General features: G+C 38.7%; 1 protein-coding gene across 3 annotated transcripts in view; it reads left to right on the top strand.

Moving 5' to 3' along the window:
- LOC117418117 (insulin-degrading enzyme-like) overlaps nucleotides 1-15,686 on the top strand; it is a 39,921-nt gene that overhangs the window by 16,665 nt on the left and 7,570 nt on the right. For 2 of the 3 annotated variants that reach the window (XM_034030728.3, XM_059035799.1), the window contains exons 12-21: nucleotides 2,201-2,303; nucleotides 3,894-4,016; nucleotides 4,278-4,360; nucleotides 5,067-5,211; nucleotides 9,468-9,578; nucleotides 10,737-10,857; nucleotides 12,019-12,110; nucleotides 12,826-12,937; nucleotides 14,578-14,745; nucleotides 15,240-15,512. In XM_034030728.3, coding sequence (XP_033886619.3) covers nucleotides 2,201-2,303; nucleotides 3,894-4,016; nucleotides 4,278-4,360; nucleotides 5,067-5,211; nucleotides 9,468-9,578; nucleotides 10,737-10,857; nucleotides 12,019-12,110; nucleotides 12,826-12,937; nucleotides 14,578-14,745; nucleotides 15,240-15,512 — 1,331 coding nt within the window. Of the gene's footprint in view, nucleotides 1-2,200; nucleotides 2,304-3,893; nucleotides 4,017-4,277; nucleotides 4,361-5,066; nucleotides 5,212-7,105; nucleotides 7,251-9,467; nucleotides 9,579-10,736; nucleotides 10,858-12,018; nucleotides 12,111-12,825; nucleotides 12,938-14,577; nucleotides 14,746-15,239; nucleotides 15,513-15,686 lie in introns of all 3 variants that reach the window. The other variant, XM_034030729.3, reaches the window with a different exon arrangement.

Genomic DNA, 15,686 nt, shown 5'->3' with positions numbered 1-15,686 from the left:
ACCATCAAAACAGTAGGCAATATTTTAGAATATTTGCACTCCAAGGATCTGTGGTGTTGTTGGCAATTATAGGTAACCTAATTTGTAATAGTTTTGTCACAGATTTTATTTGGTACATTCTTTTAAATTAATTCCAGCTACAGTGGTTACTGCATTGTAAGTGTTTGTCTCTGTTTTTTTTTTTCTTTTTTTAACATAATGTCTTTTAAAGCAGCTGTACCAGAACCTAAAATAGTTACAGCCTCCTTCAGGTAAGTTGCAGGTGGAAATCTGAAGCAACGTTTGTGCTCCTGAATGACTAGTTGACCCTAAACTATCTTGAGATGCTATGTATTGCAAAACTAAATGCATGGTTATAGTGACCCTGTACCCTTTTCAACCTGGTGCCTGACCAGTAGGTGTTGTTGTGCTGCAGTGAGGAGAACCAACCCCAGTCTTATTTAGATTGCAGTCTGGGCACAGCCTGATCCTGCTTATAATGTCACAAACGTCTTGTCATAAAAGCTTTAAAATACTGCACAGTGAAATTAAGTTGTACGTTAATTATCTTCTAAAGAGAAGCCCCGAGTTTGGCATTTCCAAAGTAACAAGAAGCTACTTCTATAGCGGATGATCTTATTCTTTTAACGTGGCATACTTTTACTCATTAAAGCAACTCTAATAAGGTCCTTTTAAATCTCTCAGCAGTGCAAACTTTGTCTTTTATTTCTCTGTTGTTGTAATTTAATCCTTGCCAAGGTAACAATAGCAGAGCATGATAATGAGCATGGTTAATTGAAAAATACAGCTGGACCCCACTCGGCAGTAGGCAGTTCATTAAATGCAGTGACCAATATGCAGTAACCGATATCCCCCTTAAGGTCATACGTTGTCCAAAATGTGCACAATGTGTTAGTCTACAAAGAGCATAGCAAGTAAGGGCATGCATTTACTGTACTAGTGTTAAATTATGCTCCTTGATTCCTGACTAGTTAGTAACTAGAGTTTGTGTGTGTGTGTGTGTGTGTGTGTGTGTGTGTGTGTGTGTCTGTAAACACACACACACAGGTCCCCGCGGTGAGTCGTGTGGTATGCAGGGCGAGTCTTAGTCAGGGTAGTGCAGGTTTGCATCCTGGCTGTGCGAGTTCTTTGCTGGGGATTGCAGAGGGAGCATTGCAGTGGCTCTGGCGCTCCCATCGGTTGGAGAGGCAAAGCTGCAAGGGACTGTTTCTCCTCATCGCGCTACAGTGGACACTATCGGCAAGGCACCTAGTGAGCACAGGCGAACACCTGTAAGGCTGGCCTTTGTCCTACAGAGCTGGTAGCTCGCTGACATCGTCTCTTGAGTTCCTGGGTGTAGAAGAGGAAGCTGGCTCGGTCGTGGGATCGGAGGATGCCCGCTGAACCTTCAGTTCTCCTGAGCTGTGTGGGGAATTGCTGCGGCAAGGGGGAAAAAATAATTGGACAGTCTAAATTTTTTGTGAATAACGGGTATCCGCTGATGGCAAAATGCAAATACCCGACATTACATGCTGGGAAAGGGGCTGTGTATAGAAAAGCTATATCTCTATATCTCTCCATTACGAAAGTGAAGGTATAGATTTATATATATATATATATATATATATATATATATATATTGGTCTCTCTCTGTGTCAGGCTGCAGCTAGAGCCTTTTACAAGCAGTCCTATTATAGGCCATCATCAAAAGAATCATGATGTGAATATTTAATATCTGCTGCAGTCTCTTACACTATGCAGATATTGATTTGTGGTTCAGTTGGGCAGCCTGCGGTCTAATCTGTATCATACAGGCTAGTGCCTGCAGTGTGTTAAATAAAATTGTTGTTTGCAAAAGCTCTGAACAAAGCAGACTTCAATCCTTCTTTTTTTTTTTTCATACTTTTGTTGAACGGAAAATAATGTGTCCTTGAAGACTTTGGCTTTGTAGAGTCTGAAAACCTGTTTATTATTCCTAGCTGGAGATGTAGTTGAGGCAACCATCCTTCAATACATGTCACACACACATCTTTACAAGCATCTGGAGAACCACATCATTTCTGCCTTGCTTAGTTGAGAACAAGTGGCAGACTCCTAATTCTCCTTTCCCTAATCTTTTGGCTCAAAGGCGATGTGGTGGCAATACAACACAGTATATGTATGTGTGTAAGATCTGCATTAAAACACCTTTCTGTTTTTTTTTTGTTTTTTTTTGTTTTAGGGTGGCAGTAGTTTCTAAATCATTTGAAGGACAAACTGATAAGACAGAAGAATGGTATGGAACACATTACAAGCAGGAAGCTCTCCCAGAAGAGACCATCAAGGTGAGATGTGCTTGGAATTGGAATTTAATTACATCAGCCAGCAGAGAGAGAGAGTGTATAGTTAATTTAGAAGTTTCCATTGAGTATGACTATCGAGTCCCTCCGTTTTGTCACCAGATGAATGTGGAACAGTGTCTTGTAACCCAAGGCTTTGTGATTGAAATTCAGGTGCAGGATTTCAGGAAGCACATGTTGGTTTTAATTGTGTCATTGTAATTGAAGAATAATTAAAAAATGCTATAATCTTATAATAATACATGGATAAGTACTGTAATTGCATCTCGGCCCATACGAAAAGTCTTAATTAAGCAATATGGCGACACCTAACTAAATTATGACTTTCCCAGAATTCTTTGTATGTCTTTTAAACTGCTGGCGGATGTTTATTTACCAAAAATTCCAAGCACTGAAAATGTGCCTTTTTGAAATTCACATACTAGAAGACCAAGAAAACAAAAACACAACAAAGAAAACTGACTGCGTTTTTTATTTTATTTATGTGTGATGTTTTACTGTGTTTTAAATCTATAAACCTATTCATTTTAATAAAAGTCGTGGAATCCATATATTTTCTAAAAAATGTGAATTATTTTCGGTTGTAGTTGCATCTCAGGGCTCTGGTGAATGCTCATGGTCTGTGATGTCACCTGAACCCCTGGATGCAATTATAACCTTGTAATTCACAGCAGCCCATCTATTATTTGACTTTTATTTAAACCAGAGTCAAAACTTTTTTTTTTACAAAATGTTGTAAACCTTTTTTTTAATTTTTTTATTTGGTGATTCGTCATATAATTTCATCAATGACTCCAGTGTACATATAATATAAATAGTACAGGCAGATTATATAATAAATACACCTTGAACTTGCTGTATTTATCCCATTAACGGCCAGCTGTACATGCTGGCCTCATCCTGTGTTTGCTATCGTTTGTATAAGCCATTAAATAGTCTGGCTAAATGCAATCCCTCTTACATAATCATCTCAAGTAGCTTTCAACCATGCAACTTGACCTTTTAAAGAGAATTCAAACCAAGGCTTCAAAATGCATGTAGAAATTCTTTCACCTGAAATAAAAGCTGATGATTTATGACAATCGAGGATTATGTTTAAAAAAAAAACAAAACTCTGAGATATGGACAACACAGGAAATAAGACATTTTAACATAATAATTATCCATTCAATAACATTAAATAATTGTACCATGTGCTGGTGAAGGACAAAATGTGGTCTGTAAGATGTGTTCCATTCCCTCACAATCTATAATTACAATTACAGCAGCATTGTTTGCTGGAATTACAATTACAATGTTATTTAGTTCAATTACACTTATGCTGCAGTAATTATACTACAAGGTAACATCAACTACACCCATTAACCCGTTTATTCTAAATAACCAAGCAATAAATCACAAATAGACAATTACATGGTATAGTTACTACAGTTATGCAGGTGTGCCAATGTTCATTTGTAATGATTTTGTAATTGACTCCAGGTCTGCCCCTCACCCCAATTTAAATGTTGTCGAGGCCCCCATTAAGTCAGCTTTAATAAATTGTAACTTTTTTTTTGTTTTGTTTTAATGTAGAAATGGCAAAATGCTGACCAAAATGGAAAGTTTAAGCTCCCCATGAAGAATGAATTTATCCCTACGAACTTTGAAATTTATCCCCTGGAAAAGGATGCTCCTTCATTCCCTTCTCTTATAAAGGTACAGGATTTTGTTCACAGTATCTGTTCAATGCATTTCTAATGCAAATGACCCAGAAAAAGTAATGCATTTTCTACTGTAAAGGTTTATATGTGAAACTGTTCATGTAAAGAGCTTACCTATTACTCAGGTCTTTATTATAAGTCCATGTTTAAATAGAATAGCCTATATAACAAATCATTTGGGTGTAAACTTATTAATGTGTAACTGGGTGTACAGTTGAACACTACAATAATAATACACATTCGCCTTTTACTACAGGACACTGCAATGAGCAAAGTGTGGTTTAAACAGGATGACAAATTCTTCCTGCCAAAAGCTTGCCTCAACTTTGAATTTTTCAGGTATGTACACGGCACAAATTCTTGCAGCTACCACTTTGTTGGAGTGAATTCCATATTTAGGAAGGTATATGTATTGTACAAGGACATGCATGTTCTTGTGTCTTAACAATCTGTCTGTAACTGCCAGATGTTGTAGAATCCTTATGCTTTATCACTTTACTGATGGGGAGGGGGGAGGGGGGGCATTTTATATTTTCTTTGTCAGATTGGATTGTTAAATCGGTGATCTAATTTTAAAATTGATTGTATTTTACATTGCACTTTGATTTTTCTTTTTATTGTATACAATGTTGGTCTCAATTGCCATGATTTTCTTGCTAGATTATTTTACATGAATAGGTCATGCTTAAACTGTCCAGTTTAAACCATGTTACTTGTTTACTGAACAACTAAAAATCTATTTGGCTAAATGTTAACTGCAAAATGCAATGTATAGTACCATAAAGTCTATTTTAATGATCTAAACTGAACAGAAGCCTTTTTAACTCTGTGTCAGTCCTGCTTGTGTTTTCACCCAGGGGTGATTTGTTGATCCACTTAAATTCAACAGACATACAATACTAGGTCTGCTTAAAAACAGGCTTATACATTCAGTTTAGATCATTAAAATAGACCAGCTTGTGTTTTATGGTCCAGTGATGTGGGATTGAAAACCCACACGGGATGGGTGGGGGGAATAAGTCTTAATTGTGACATTCTCTTTCAGCCCATTTGCTTATGTGGATCCATTGCATTGTAACATGGCCTATTTATACCTTGAGCTCCTCAAAGATTCTCTCAACGAGTATGCATATGCAGCAGAATTAGCTGGCTTGAGCTATGACCTTCAAAATACCATCTATGGGATGTATGTAAGTACTCAAACATCATCTGATTAGCTGAAGAAACAGCAAGTGGTTTCTGTTTTCCATGATGGTTTAAAACGTTTTGAAAGTGGTGATTTATTTAGAGTTGCCAGCAGAACAATTCATATCAAAATATAAGACGGATAAACTGATTTTGGAGGCAACTTTATCAATTGATATATTTTGACACGCTGACCAGTCACGATCTTCAAAATATACTAGAAGTAAGGATTCGATTTTGTCATGGAGGTCACGAAAATTGAACAAGTGTCTGTGAAATCTTGGAAATGGATGCAAAAGCACGTTTAGTTAGGCACTGCCTTTATTTCCTTTAAAATCCAGTATGTCATGCACTGAAAATACAAATATGCGAGTATCTGTAAATTGTTTGGTTGTGTATGCACACTTACTGTTACTGTAAACCCTCGAATTTCAGACATTGTTTCGCTATGCAGTGTGAAAGCCTGCATCGAACAGTATTTAAAAAAAAAAAACCCAAAAAAAACCCAACAATGTTCTGTTGGTGTGAAAGGACCTTAAACTAAGTTTTGTACTTCTAAAGTAGCATTTAAACTTGCCAGCAGTAAAAAGCAATAGTCTTTATATTATTGTTTTTTTGTGTACTATTTAAAAGCTCTTGTGTATGTTGATGTAGCTAAACCTACATTATTTAGTGGCCTTTCTGTGAATTCTTGTTTGAAATGTACTAAAAATCACCTTGACAAAATTGTATCCTTAACTATAAGTATTCATTTTGGGGTTAGCTACATCCGTTCATTAAGTTCACCCTGCTTTACAACCAGATTGTCCATTGCCACTGAAAATACTTTCTCAATTGGCTATGTGAGTGTGTGATTTTAGGTTTTTTGTTTACCCCCGCTAGTAAAATAATTAAAAAGCAGATTATTTAATAGGTGAACAGCCTTATAAAAAATGATTTAAACAAAAAAAAACCCAGACAAAGATGTTGGTATTACATTTCACACAGTTATTTATCATAGTTTTTGCTTAAAAGATGCTATATTGGGGCTCCCGAGTGGCGCACCCTCAAAGGTGCTCCGCATGGAGCGCAGGATGCGCCCTATAGCCTGGAGGTTGCCGGTTCGAGTCCAGGCTATTCCACTGCCGACCATAGGCGAGAACTCCCAAGGGATGGCGCACAATTGGCCGAGCATCGCCCGGGTAGGGAGGGCTTAAGTCGGCCAGGGTGTCCTCGGCTCACCGCAGACCAGCGACTCCTGTAGACCGGCCGGGTGCTTGCGGGCTTGCCTGTAAGCTGCCCAGAGCTGCGTTGTCCTCCGCGAACCTGTCTATTCTGGAATCCGGCATGGTTTTTAAGTCTCTTCTGCCTAAAATCAATGGAATTCTGACTGCAATCCGGCACCATGTAACATTTTGGTAAACGTTCAGCTTTTTTGAGAAGCACAACCTGTGCAATTCAGAATCGTGCCAGCAGGACTTGTTTTTTATATAAGCTTTAAACTCTTGCTAGGGATTTGGTCAGGATGCAAAAATCATGCCGATTTATACAGAATGCTGATATGTAGAGGAGCTGGATTAGACAGGTTTAACTGTGTGTGTGTATGCTGATGGTTGGACATTCTTAAAATTAAGTGTTGGTAATGCCATAACCCAACCAAATCCTGTCATCCATAGATTTTGATTCACCAAAATGGAAAAGAGAAACCTCCTTCTTAGGTTCTTCAGCTAGACACTTATTTTTTCCTGATCACCCCCATCCTTCTTCACCCACCTTCCTCCCATTGACTTGTAAGCTGGTCATTAGGCTGCATATACATACTCTTCAGTTAGTTTCCTCATCCATGCTGGAGGTAGCGCACCCACACCAAAAAAAAAAAAAAACCCAAACATGTCTCTTTTTTTGCTTTCTTTTTGTTAGTCGCTACCTATATGTCGACCCTCTCCATTGCAACATGACTTACCTGTTTCTCAGGTTATTGAAGGATGATTTAAAAGAGTATACCTATGCAGCACGGCTCTCAGGCTTGGTGTATACCGTAGCATCAGGAATGAATGCAGTCCTTGTAAGTAGAAGCACAGGGGGAAGGAGGGGAAGCGGCTTGAGACTGGAGTGTTGGAAGGATGCACTTGCTGCCTGCAATTCTCTGTAGGTTTGTTGTCAGCCCTTTGCTTTCACCATTATAACCTGTCTGACACGGCGCTATACACAACAACTGTGTGCATGTTAAAACATGAGGGAGGTGCTCTTTCTCTGAGCTGGGTTTTAAGGTGCTACCTTCTGGTTTTCTTTCCTTTTCTTACGTGCTTTCCTGCTACTGCTTTAACAACTAAACGTATCCAAGTTTTCATTTTAGACTCCAGGATGCTTGCAGACTTTAATAGCCACTCATTATTAGAATAATATATTTTTTCTTTGCTTTTATAATACCATGTGCATTGCAGGTGTAGAAAGTTTAAACTTCTTGTGCTTTAGGTCAGGTCAGTGTTTTGGCCACAAGCTACTGCATGTTACTTCAACTCTGGATTTCCCAAATGAAAGTAAAACACAAGAAATGAAAAGCAGTTTTCAGTAAGCAGTAATTGGATCATTGATGTCAGTGCTTAAAAAATGCATTTTAAAGACTTGTTCCACTTCTTTAACTGTGCTGTTGGGGCATTCAATTGGAACAAATGCATTGTTGCATTTCACTGTGACATGTTCCTTAGTTTTTCTAGAATAATTGAAGTATTAGATGTAAGGAAAATGTTTAGCATATTTTATATTTTGATAAACTTGGTGAAATCTAAATGAAAGGATGCAAGTTGGTAACCCTAACATTGTCATGTCCATTGTGCATGTTCCAGTGACGGCAACATGTCTGGTACTTGCCAGATTCTGCTGTATCAAACTCCCCGGAGGACAGAACGTTGGAATCTAGCCAAACGTCAGGAGGCATGATGACTCAGACAAGCGAAAAATGCAAATTTAATGCATGAAAAAATAAATAGCAGCTGTTACACTTCTCAAAAACCACTAGGTGGCGCATGCACAGTAAAAGTTTTGATGCAGTTGGACAGTTGATCTAGCGCTGTTTGATTTAATGCAGAATGATGGTAATTCTATTTAAGAAATAATAAAGCAAACCAGGTAAAAAAATAAAATAAAAATGTATGCAGGATCTGTATGGGCATTATTTCATTTAGTTTTAAAGCCAGATTTATACAATATGCAAAATACACAAGTCTTGTCTGTGCCAATAGACTGAGTGTTTCTTAAACACGCAGAGAGAAGCACTGCATGTTAACAAAACCGGTTTTCTTTATTATTTTCACTCCTCTTCGCATGGTATTCCAATTGTCCTTGTATGGAGGAGTATCACTGCTCTCCAATGCAGGGAGTGAATAGCAGTTGTATCTACAGATGCACATGACTAAATGTAGTATGCATTATTTTAGCTTAATAGGGGGCTTCTACACAGCAGATTCCGGTAAGCTACTGTGTATTCCTAATCAGTTGCCTGGAGTTCTGTGCAGTGTGGTGATATGAACAGGTGTAACACTCACAATGGTGGATGGAGGGGCAGTAGGGTATAAATATATCAAGGTTGAGTTGCACGTCCTGTAGCATGATTTTATCTATTTTTTCCCCACTACAGAAACAAACTACTCCAGTTTAGTTTTAAAGCTTTAAAATTGATTTACTTTTATGATTCAGCTGAAATACATTTTTTGTACGAATCCAGTTAAGCCATCTGAACAAGGCTAAAGGCTTGTTTTTAGTGTTTCATGTCATGGGAAAGACAAGAGTTCCAGTTTTCACAGCTTGGTTACTGCAACAACTGCAAAGTAATTCTGCATTTACCAGCTCTGTAGGACAAGATGTTGAATAATTCTGAAGTGCTTTTTGTTAGTTTCTCTCTATCCTGCTCTGTTATAATAACTGATATAGCTTGACAGTTTACAGAGCTGTTTCAGCTGTCTGTCAATATTGACTTTGGTTTTCGCTGTGTAATTGTTAGGGAAAGTCTGGAGCATTAATGTTTGGTGCCTACTGTATAATTATGCCTTTAAATCATTCAGACTGATTTATTACCGTTTCTGTGTACTGCAGTGTAAAATATATTATACAGCATAAAAACTGAACCTTATTGAATGAATACATTGGGTAAACACTTGAGGTAGATTTTATGAACCCTTGCCACCCCACCTGTTTCTGAGAGCGCCGGTGTCTTCAGCAGCTTGTATGCCCCATCCAGCACATCATTGTAAAGCTCAGTACCGTTTCTTATGCCTCTCCACAGCTCTCTGTTAAGGGCTATAATGACAAGCAGCACATTCTGCTGAAGAAGATCGTTGAAAAAATGGCCACCTTCGAGATTGACGAGAAGAGATTTGACATCATTAAGGAGGCGGTAAGCTTCCACTGCATTATTAATGAAAGGTCTTGACCTGATGTGTGCAAAGTAATGCTGTAGAGCAGGGGTCTCCAACCCTGGTCCTGGAGAGCTACTGTGACTGCTGGTTTTCCTTTCAACCAATCTCTGTTACTTAATTGAACCAATGTATTGGCTTAATTAGTCAAGATTAACAGGTGTTCCAGATCTTTAGCCACTGATGATGTAAAGGACACCTATAAAACCTGCTGGATAGGGGCTCTCCAGGACCAGGGTTGGAGACCCCTGCTCTACAGGACCTGCGGGTGAACTGTGAACCTCTCTGAAGTTGTGGAGCTTATAATTAATGTATACATGCTTTTTAAAGGTGAAGTGCCTTATCCCAGTCTAACAATCGTTTGTGTTAAAAATGAGTTTAACAAAATGTGGATAGAAAAAAAAACTGTGTCAATAGGACCACCGCTGGCTTTACAAATGAAATCTCTGGAAATGTGTCAATTGATAATTGACAGTATGCCCTTGTGCAAAATAAGGCTCTCTTCTGTTGCACGTATTTAAAACTTCTCTTTGCAACCTGGCATTTTAAACTCTGGATCTAGCTGAGATTAATATGTCTTCCAGGAATTATTGAAGGACAAGCTGACACAAAAAATCACCTTAGTTAAACAGGTTGTGCACCTTTTAAAATCTCAGCTTGTTTTATTCCATAGAAGCAGTTCTTCTGGTTCTGGCCATGTTTCAAGTACAGTGCTACAGAAAACAACTGTAGGCAAACATCAAATGATTATTTTCTGTGAAGGGCACATTGTCAGCTATGCATTGACACATTTTCAGAGCTGGGGGGGGGGGGGGGCCTTTATAAACTATACTGTCAGCTTTAAATTGACATTAACATCTAAAATTTTCCAAGAGTCTTCATTTCATTAAGCAATCAGACAAACATTGACGTCTCTTTTTCTAAATCAGGTTTGATTGCTTAACAGTATCCTTTTAATAACCCCCTACTTCTGCAAGTTCAGTAGTAGCAAGGATACACACAAAGCTCACAGAGTGACATGGTGGGAAGCAGGAGGAGAGGAAACCAGAGCTAAAACTGCTGTAGGGAGGATGGAAACAAACTGGACTGGCAATTGTTCCTACCCATGTTGTGTTTTTTTTATTTTTTTCTCCTTTCAGTACATGAGATCCTTAAACAATTTCCGGGCTGAGCAACCACACCAGCACGCCATGTATTACTTGAGACTGTTAATGACAGAGGTGGCCTGGACCAAAGATGAACTCAAGGAGGCTCTGGATGGTAAGACAGTGCTGTCATGTCTTTTAAACGACTGTTGGGTTACATTTTGCTTATCCATTGGTACACAGAAAAGCTCCTCACTTTTATTTATTATTAATTTTTTTTTACTACTGCTTACTCAGAGCTTCCCAACCTCTTTGGTTGAAAGAACCAAACCAAGGACCAGAAGCCAGAAAATGTGTATGATATTGTATGCAAATAGGTTGGGTTTTACTAAAAACGAAGACGGTGCTTATTGAATGTTTACCAAGTTTAACACACAATGGTTTTGTTACATTTCAACTGAGGGTATGTTCTGTAAAAGACTGCTAAATGTCCTTGCAGTCTTTTCAAACCGATCAAATATGAGGTGCTCATCTCTGTGTAAAAAGAGCAGTATTTTGGTATCATTTGGACAACTCTGGGGTATTTTGGGGAGAGCAGTATCATGATGGCATGGTTTACATTTTTTTTATACAGGTGAGCCTTTTTTAATAGACAGTTTTTTTGGACAGGTCTAGTTTTCCTTAGACTTTCTGTACAAATTAATTATCTCCACGAATAGTAATGACATGTCAAAATCGCCTGGTTATCACAGGAAATCTGTGTTTTATATTAATATGGACAGTTATAACATTTAATATTGTTTTTACACATCTACTTGTGATAAGCCCACTTTTAGACTAAATGGCAGCTACTGTGTCTAAATTTGTTTTCTGTATTGTGATTTTACTGAATAATACGAAGCCAGGTATTGGCCTGTGGTGATGGCTATTCCTGTCTTTTTAATGTGTGTGTTTGTTTGTTTATTTATTTATTTATTTATTTATTTATTTATTTGGTGTAATGGCTTAAGCCATTTTCTGACAGACCAGACTAGTGTTCCCTGGAGAGTGAGTTTGTTTAGTAAATACTCTTCTGTCGCACTTTTCCTGGAGTCTGGGTCAAACGTTGTGTGCATTCAAAGCATAAGCCGAATGTACTGACACATCCCCATTACTACATTTATTGCATGACAGAAGTGCTTTAGAGACAAAAAAACTGTTATATCTAATGAAGGGAGGGGAAGAGATTGTGAACTTAAATGCTTAATGTGTTATGACGTGTCGTTTTTATGTGAGGTTGCTTCAGTGTTTTAAAAACTCTTGTGATTGATTCAAGCTGTCTAAATATCTGTTCCAGATGTCACTCTTCCTCGCCTCAAGGCCTTCATACCTCAGCTGTTGTCACGGTTACACATTGAAGCTCTTCTCCATGGAAATATAACAAAACAGGTTGGTTTGCTGTCACCCCTTTTAAGAAAAGCCTTGTTTGTTTTCTATGTGAATAGATTGCAGAGCTGCACTGCATCTATAATTCAGCTGGAATTCCACTATATTTTTGTTAATTTAGCCTAAGTTTATACTGACATTGTAAGTATGCCCAAAGTATGCCCAAATCACACCAACCCCTATTCTCAACGACTTCACAAGCCTCAACAATGTAGCTCTGTCCTATTAGAAATAAGGAGGAACCTTTTAATACTTTGATTCCGGAGAGAGGGTCGGGGCTCTTGGGGAACAGTGCAGCTTTTCATTGTCCCCTTCTCGCGTCAGGGACAGAGTACTAATCTTAAGATTCTGACGCATTTCTAGCTCTTTGATTTGACTATTGACTTGAAACATGGGAAGGTGTAGCTGTCACCAATGCAGAATATGTTGAGTGACCTTGACAGTGACCTTCTGTCTAATATGGCTGTCTGGAAAGCATCTTGAAGGTTTTTCTTCTAAAATGGTTCTGGAGGTGATCTGATCAAAAGTGAAAGACTTGTGGCTCTAGGCCGTTTGTTTTTTTTTGGCAGAAGGTGGGCTCATAACTTTTGATAGATATCACATATGGACAGGGATGTGTCCCTTTACCATAAACCTGCTGAAATACAAATACGTGGTATCTGAAACTACAGTCCTCTTGGTGCACATGTGCCTGCTTACCTGTCTTCTTTCATTTCAGGCAGCTCTAGGTATGATGCAGATGGTTGAAGACAAGCTTATTGAGCATGCCCACATCAAGCCACTGCTCCCAAGCCAGCTGATTCGGTACAGAGAGGTTCAAGTTCCTGATGGTAAGTCCTTTTTTTTTTTTTTTTTTTTTCCCCCCTCCTTAACAGTTTTGCATTGCCAAGTCATTTTAACTGGAGGCTACCACTCAAAAGATGTTTTACTAAAAAAAGAATTACTTAAATTACTAAATTACTACAATTTACAAGTAATTAATAGGAATTGCTTTGCATTTACTTTACTCATCGATGAGTTGCATAAATCCTATTACTTTATTATTTAGGGTTACTATTAGTTGTATGTGTTTTTGTATACCGATTTTATTTAATTTTACAGGAAACAGATATTCGCCAACATTTACTTGGTGAGGTAACAACCTTCTTGTATGTAATATATTAAAAGAAAATGGTGTTCAATTAAATATCACACCGACCACATGCTGAGCAACACCATTGTGTTTTAATTAACTTCCATCTCGGGGAAAAGTTTCATTAGGAGAAAAAAATAATAATTATACTCGTTAACAACAGTCTGGTACTGTCATACAGTGGATATTAATTCAATGGAATGGGGCATATTTTGCATATTGTTCTTTTTTCTTCTGCGCAAGTAGACTTTGAAATTGGAATGCAACAGGAATTTGTACTCGCTACTTATGTGCTGAAACTCAATTATCAGCCGGATTAGCACACGTGGCTGTAGTTATGTAACTCACTGGGGAGCACAGACTCTTGTGCTTGACAGCTTTCATAAGAAATCCTTAAAGCTGCAGTGTCTTACTAATTGATGGCTCTATCGCAGTCTTCCAAAGTTTAGCCTTCTACTTTATCAGAAAGCTGAGGGGAGGAGACAAGGCTGTGGAGTGCAATTCCCTTGTGTCCCTGGTCCCTTGTGCAAACCTTCCCTCTGTCTGCCGCTCATCCACTGAGACGTATCATTTGTAGCAGAAGTGAAACGGGTTCACACATCTTCAGAACCAAGAACTATACTTTTCAGAAAGATATTTCGCAGGCGTAATACCAATTAAGCTTTTATTGAAAATCAAACAATTGTACAGGTCCATACACAAAACAGTGCATACGGTCACAATCAAGGCGAGGTGGGGTGGAGGATGATCCAAGACGCATGGGGCGGTGCTGTACGTCAGCGAGCTGTTCCTGCATTCGAGCGACAAATGCTGGAATTATCTGAAAAAGAGCACATTTAAAAAACTAAAGCAGAAAGCTTGCAAATCAAAGCATTCAAAACGTAACCATAGTGTTAATTTTGTCCCAATTTTGTCCTGGAGTTCAGCAACGGTCCTTGGTTTTTCAGTGAAGCCTCTGCATAGTACCAAAATGGATACAATGGTATATTTATTTTTGTATGATGATATATTTACAATCCCAAGTAAGGGCCGTGGATCCTATCTTGCCTCAACAGCCCACTTCACCAATGCCTTGTGTCTCCTCCTTTTGTGTTTTTTTCCCACAAATCTACTTCAGACTTCTTCATTATGTTCTGTCAGCACTTAAAGGGATGTATAACAACATAACATGTTTATTTTCCTCAATACCCCCTTGTGTATTATCTGTCCATTTCAAGTTGTGTGGTGTTTAGTAGTCAACGAAATGATGCCAGGTTGTCCCATCGTAGTGACTAATCATGTCCTGATGCGATTACAGCAGCTGATCCTTTTTGCTTGTTGTTTTTATTTTCTCTTCAGGGGGTTGGTTTGTTTACCAGCAGAGAAACGAGGTTCACAATAACTGCGGGATTGAGATTTACTACCAGACTGACATGCAGAACACCCATGAGAACATGCTGCTGGAGCTCTTCTGTCAGATCATCTCAGAGCCTTGCTTCAACACCCTGCGCACCAAGGAGCAGCTGGGTGAGTGAAGGGCAACTCACTCTTCCTTTTCCTTTTATAGCACAGGGGGCAGTTAATTTGTACCAAAAGAGGATTTCCATGACTGCTTGGTATTGCACTATATAAATGTAAATGAGAATTTGACGTCAATTGTTAATTTTAATTTCATCTGATGGTGACGGATAGGCTTGTTTGTGCCCATATAAATCTGTTTTCAGCTTTGGCATAATTATTTTATCTTTTAGGTTACTGAGGGAATATTTACACACGGCCAGCATGAGTAAACACGAGATAAAGGCTAATGGTTCCTTAGGTTACCAGGTGATGCTACTCCTGTCAGATCTTTAGTAACAAACAGAGATGCAATGTGTTTGATTCAAGCGACGTATTTGAACCACGGCATATAAATTGTGTCATCTGTCTGGGGTTTGGGTATAACTGCATAGCCACAGTTACAAGTTTAGCAGAAGAAGTATATTCTCAAGTCTTATTGTGACTGGTTTATTATGTCTTAGGGTACATTGTGTTCAGTGGACCCCGGAGAGCAAACGGTGTCCAGGGGCTGCGCTTTATTATACAGTCGGAGAAGGCGCCTCACTACCTGGAGAGCAGAGTGGAGGCTTTCCTGAAGACCATGGAGAAGAGCATTGAGGAGATGCTGGATGAGGCTTTCCAGAAACACATTCAAGCCCTGGCAATCCGCCGGCTGGACAAGCCCAAGAAGCTGGGAGCGGAGTGTGCCAAGTACTGGGGGGAGATCATCTCGCAGCAGTACAACTTTGACAGAGGTAAGGGTCAATGTGGGAGAGTGCCTTGTGTAGTACTGCTACACTATTCATATTGCAAGTGGTCTATCCTACCATGAGCCTCTGAAACATTACATATCCTATTGTCTTTATTTTTCAAAAAAGTATGGTTGTACATGACAAATTCAGAATGACATTGGTTTCAGAACTTCTTCT

Source organism: Acipenser ruthenus, chromosome 13 (genome assembly GCF_902713425.1).
Source record: "Acipenser ruthenus chromosome 13, fAciRut3.2 maternal haplotype, whole genome shotgun sequence".
Classification (NCBI taxonomy): Eukaryota; Metazoa; Chordata; class Actinopteri; order Acipenseriformes; family Acipenseridae; genus Acipenser; species Acipenser ruthenus.
The sequence above is the reverse complement of the archived record's forward strand: the minus strand, read 5'-3'. Positions and strand labels throughout refer to the sequence as shown.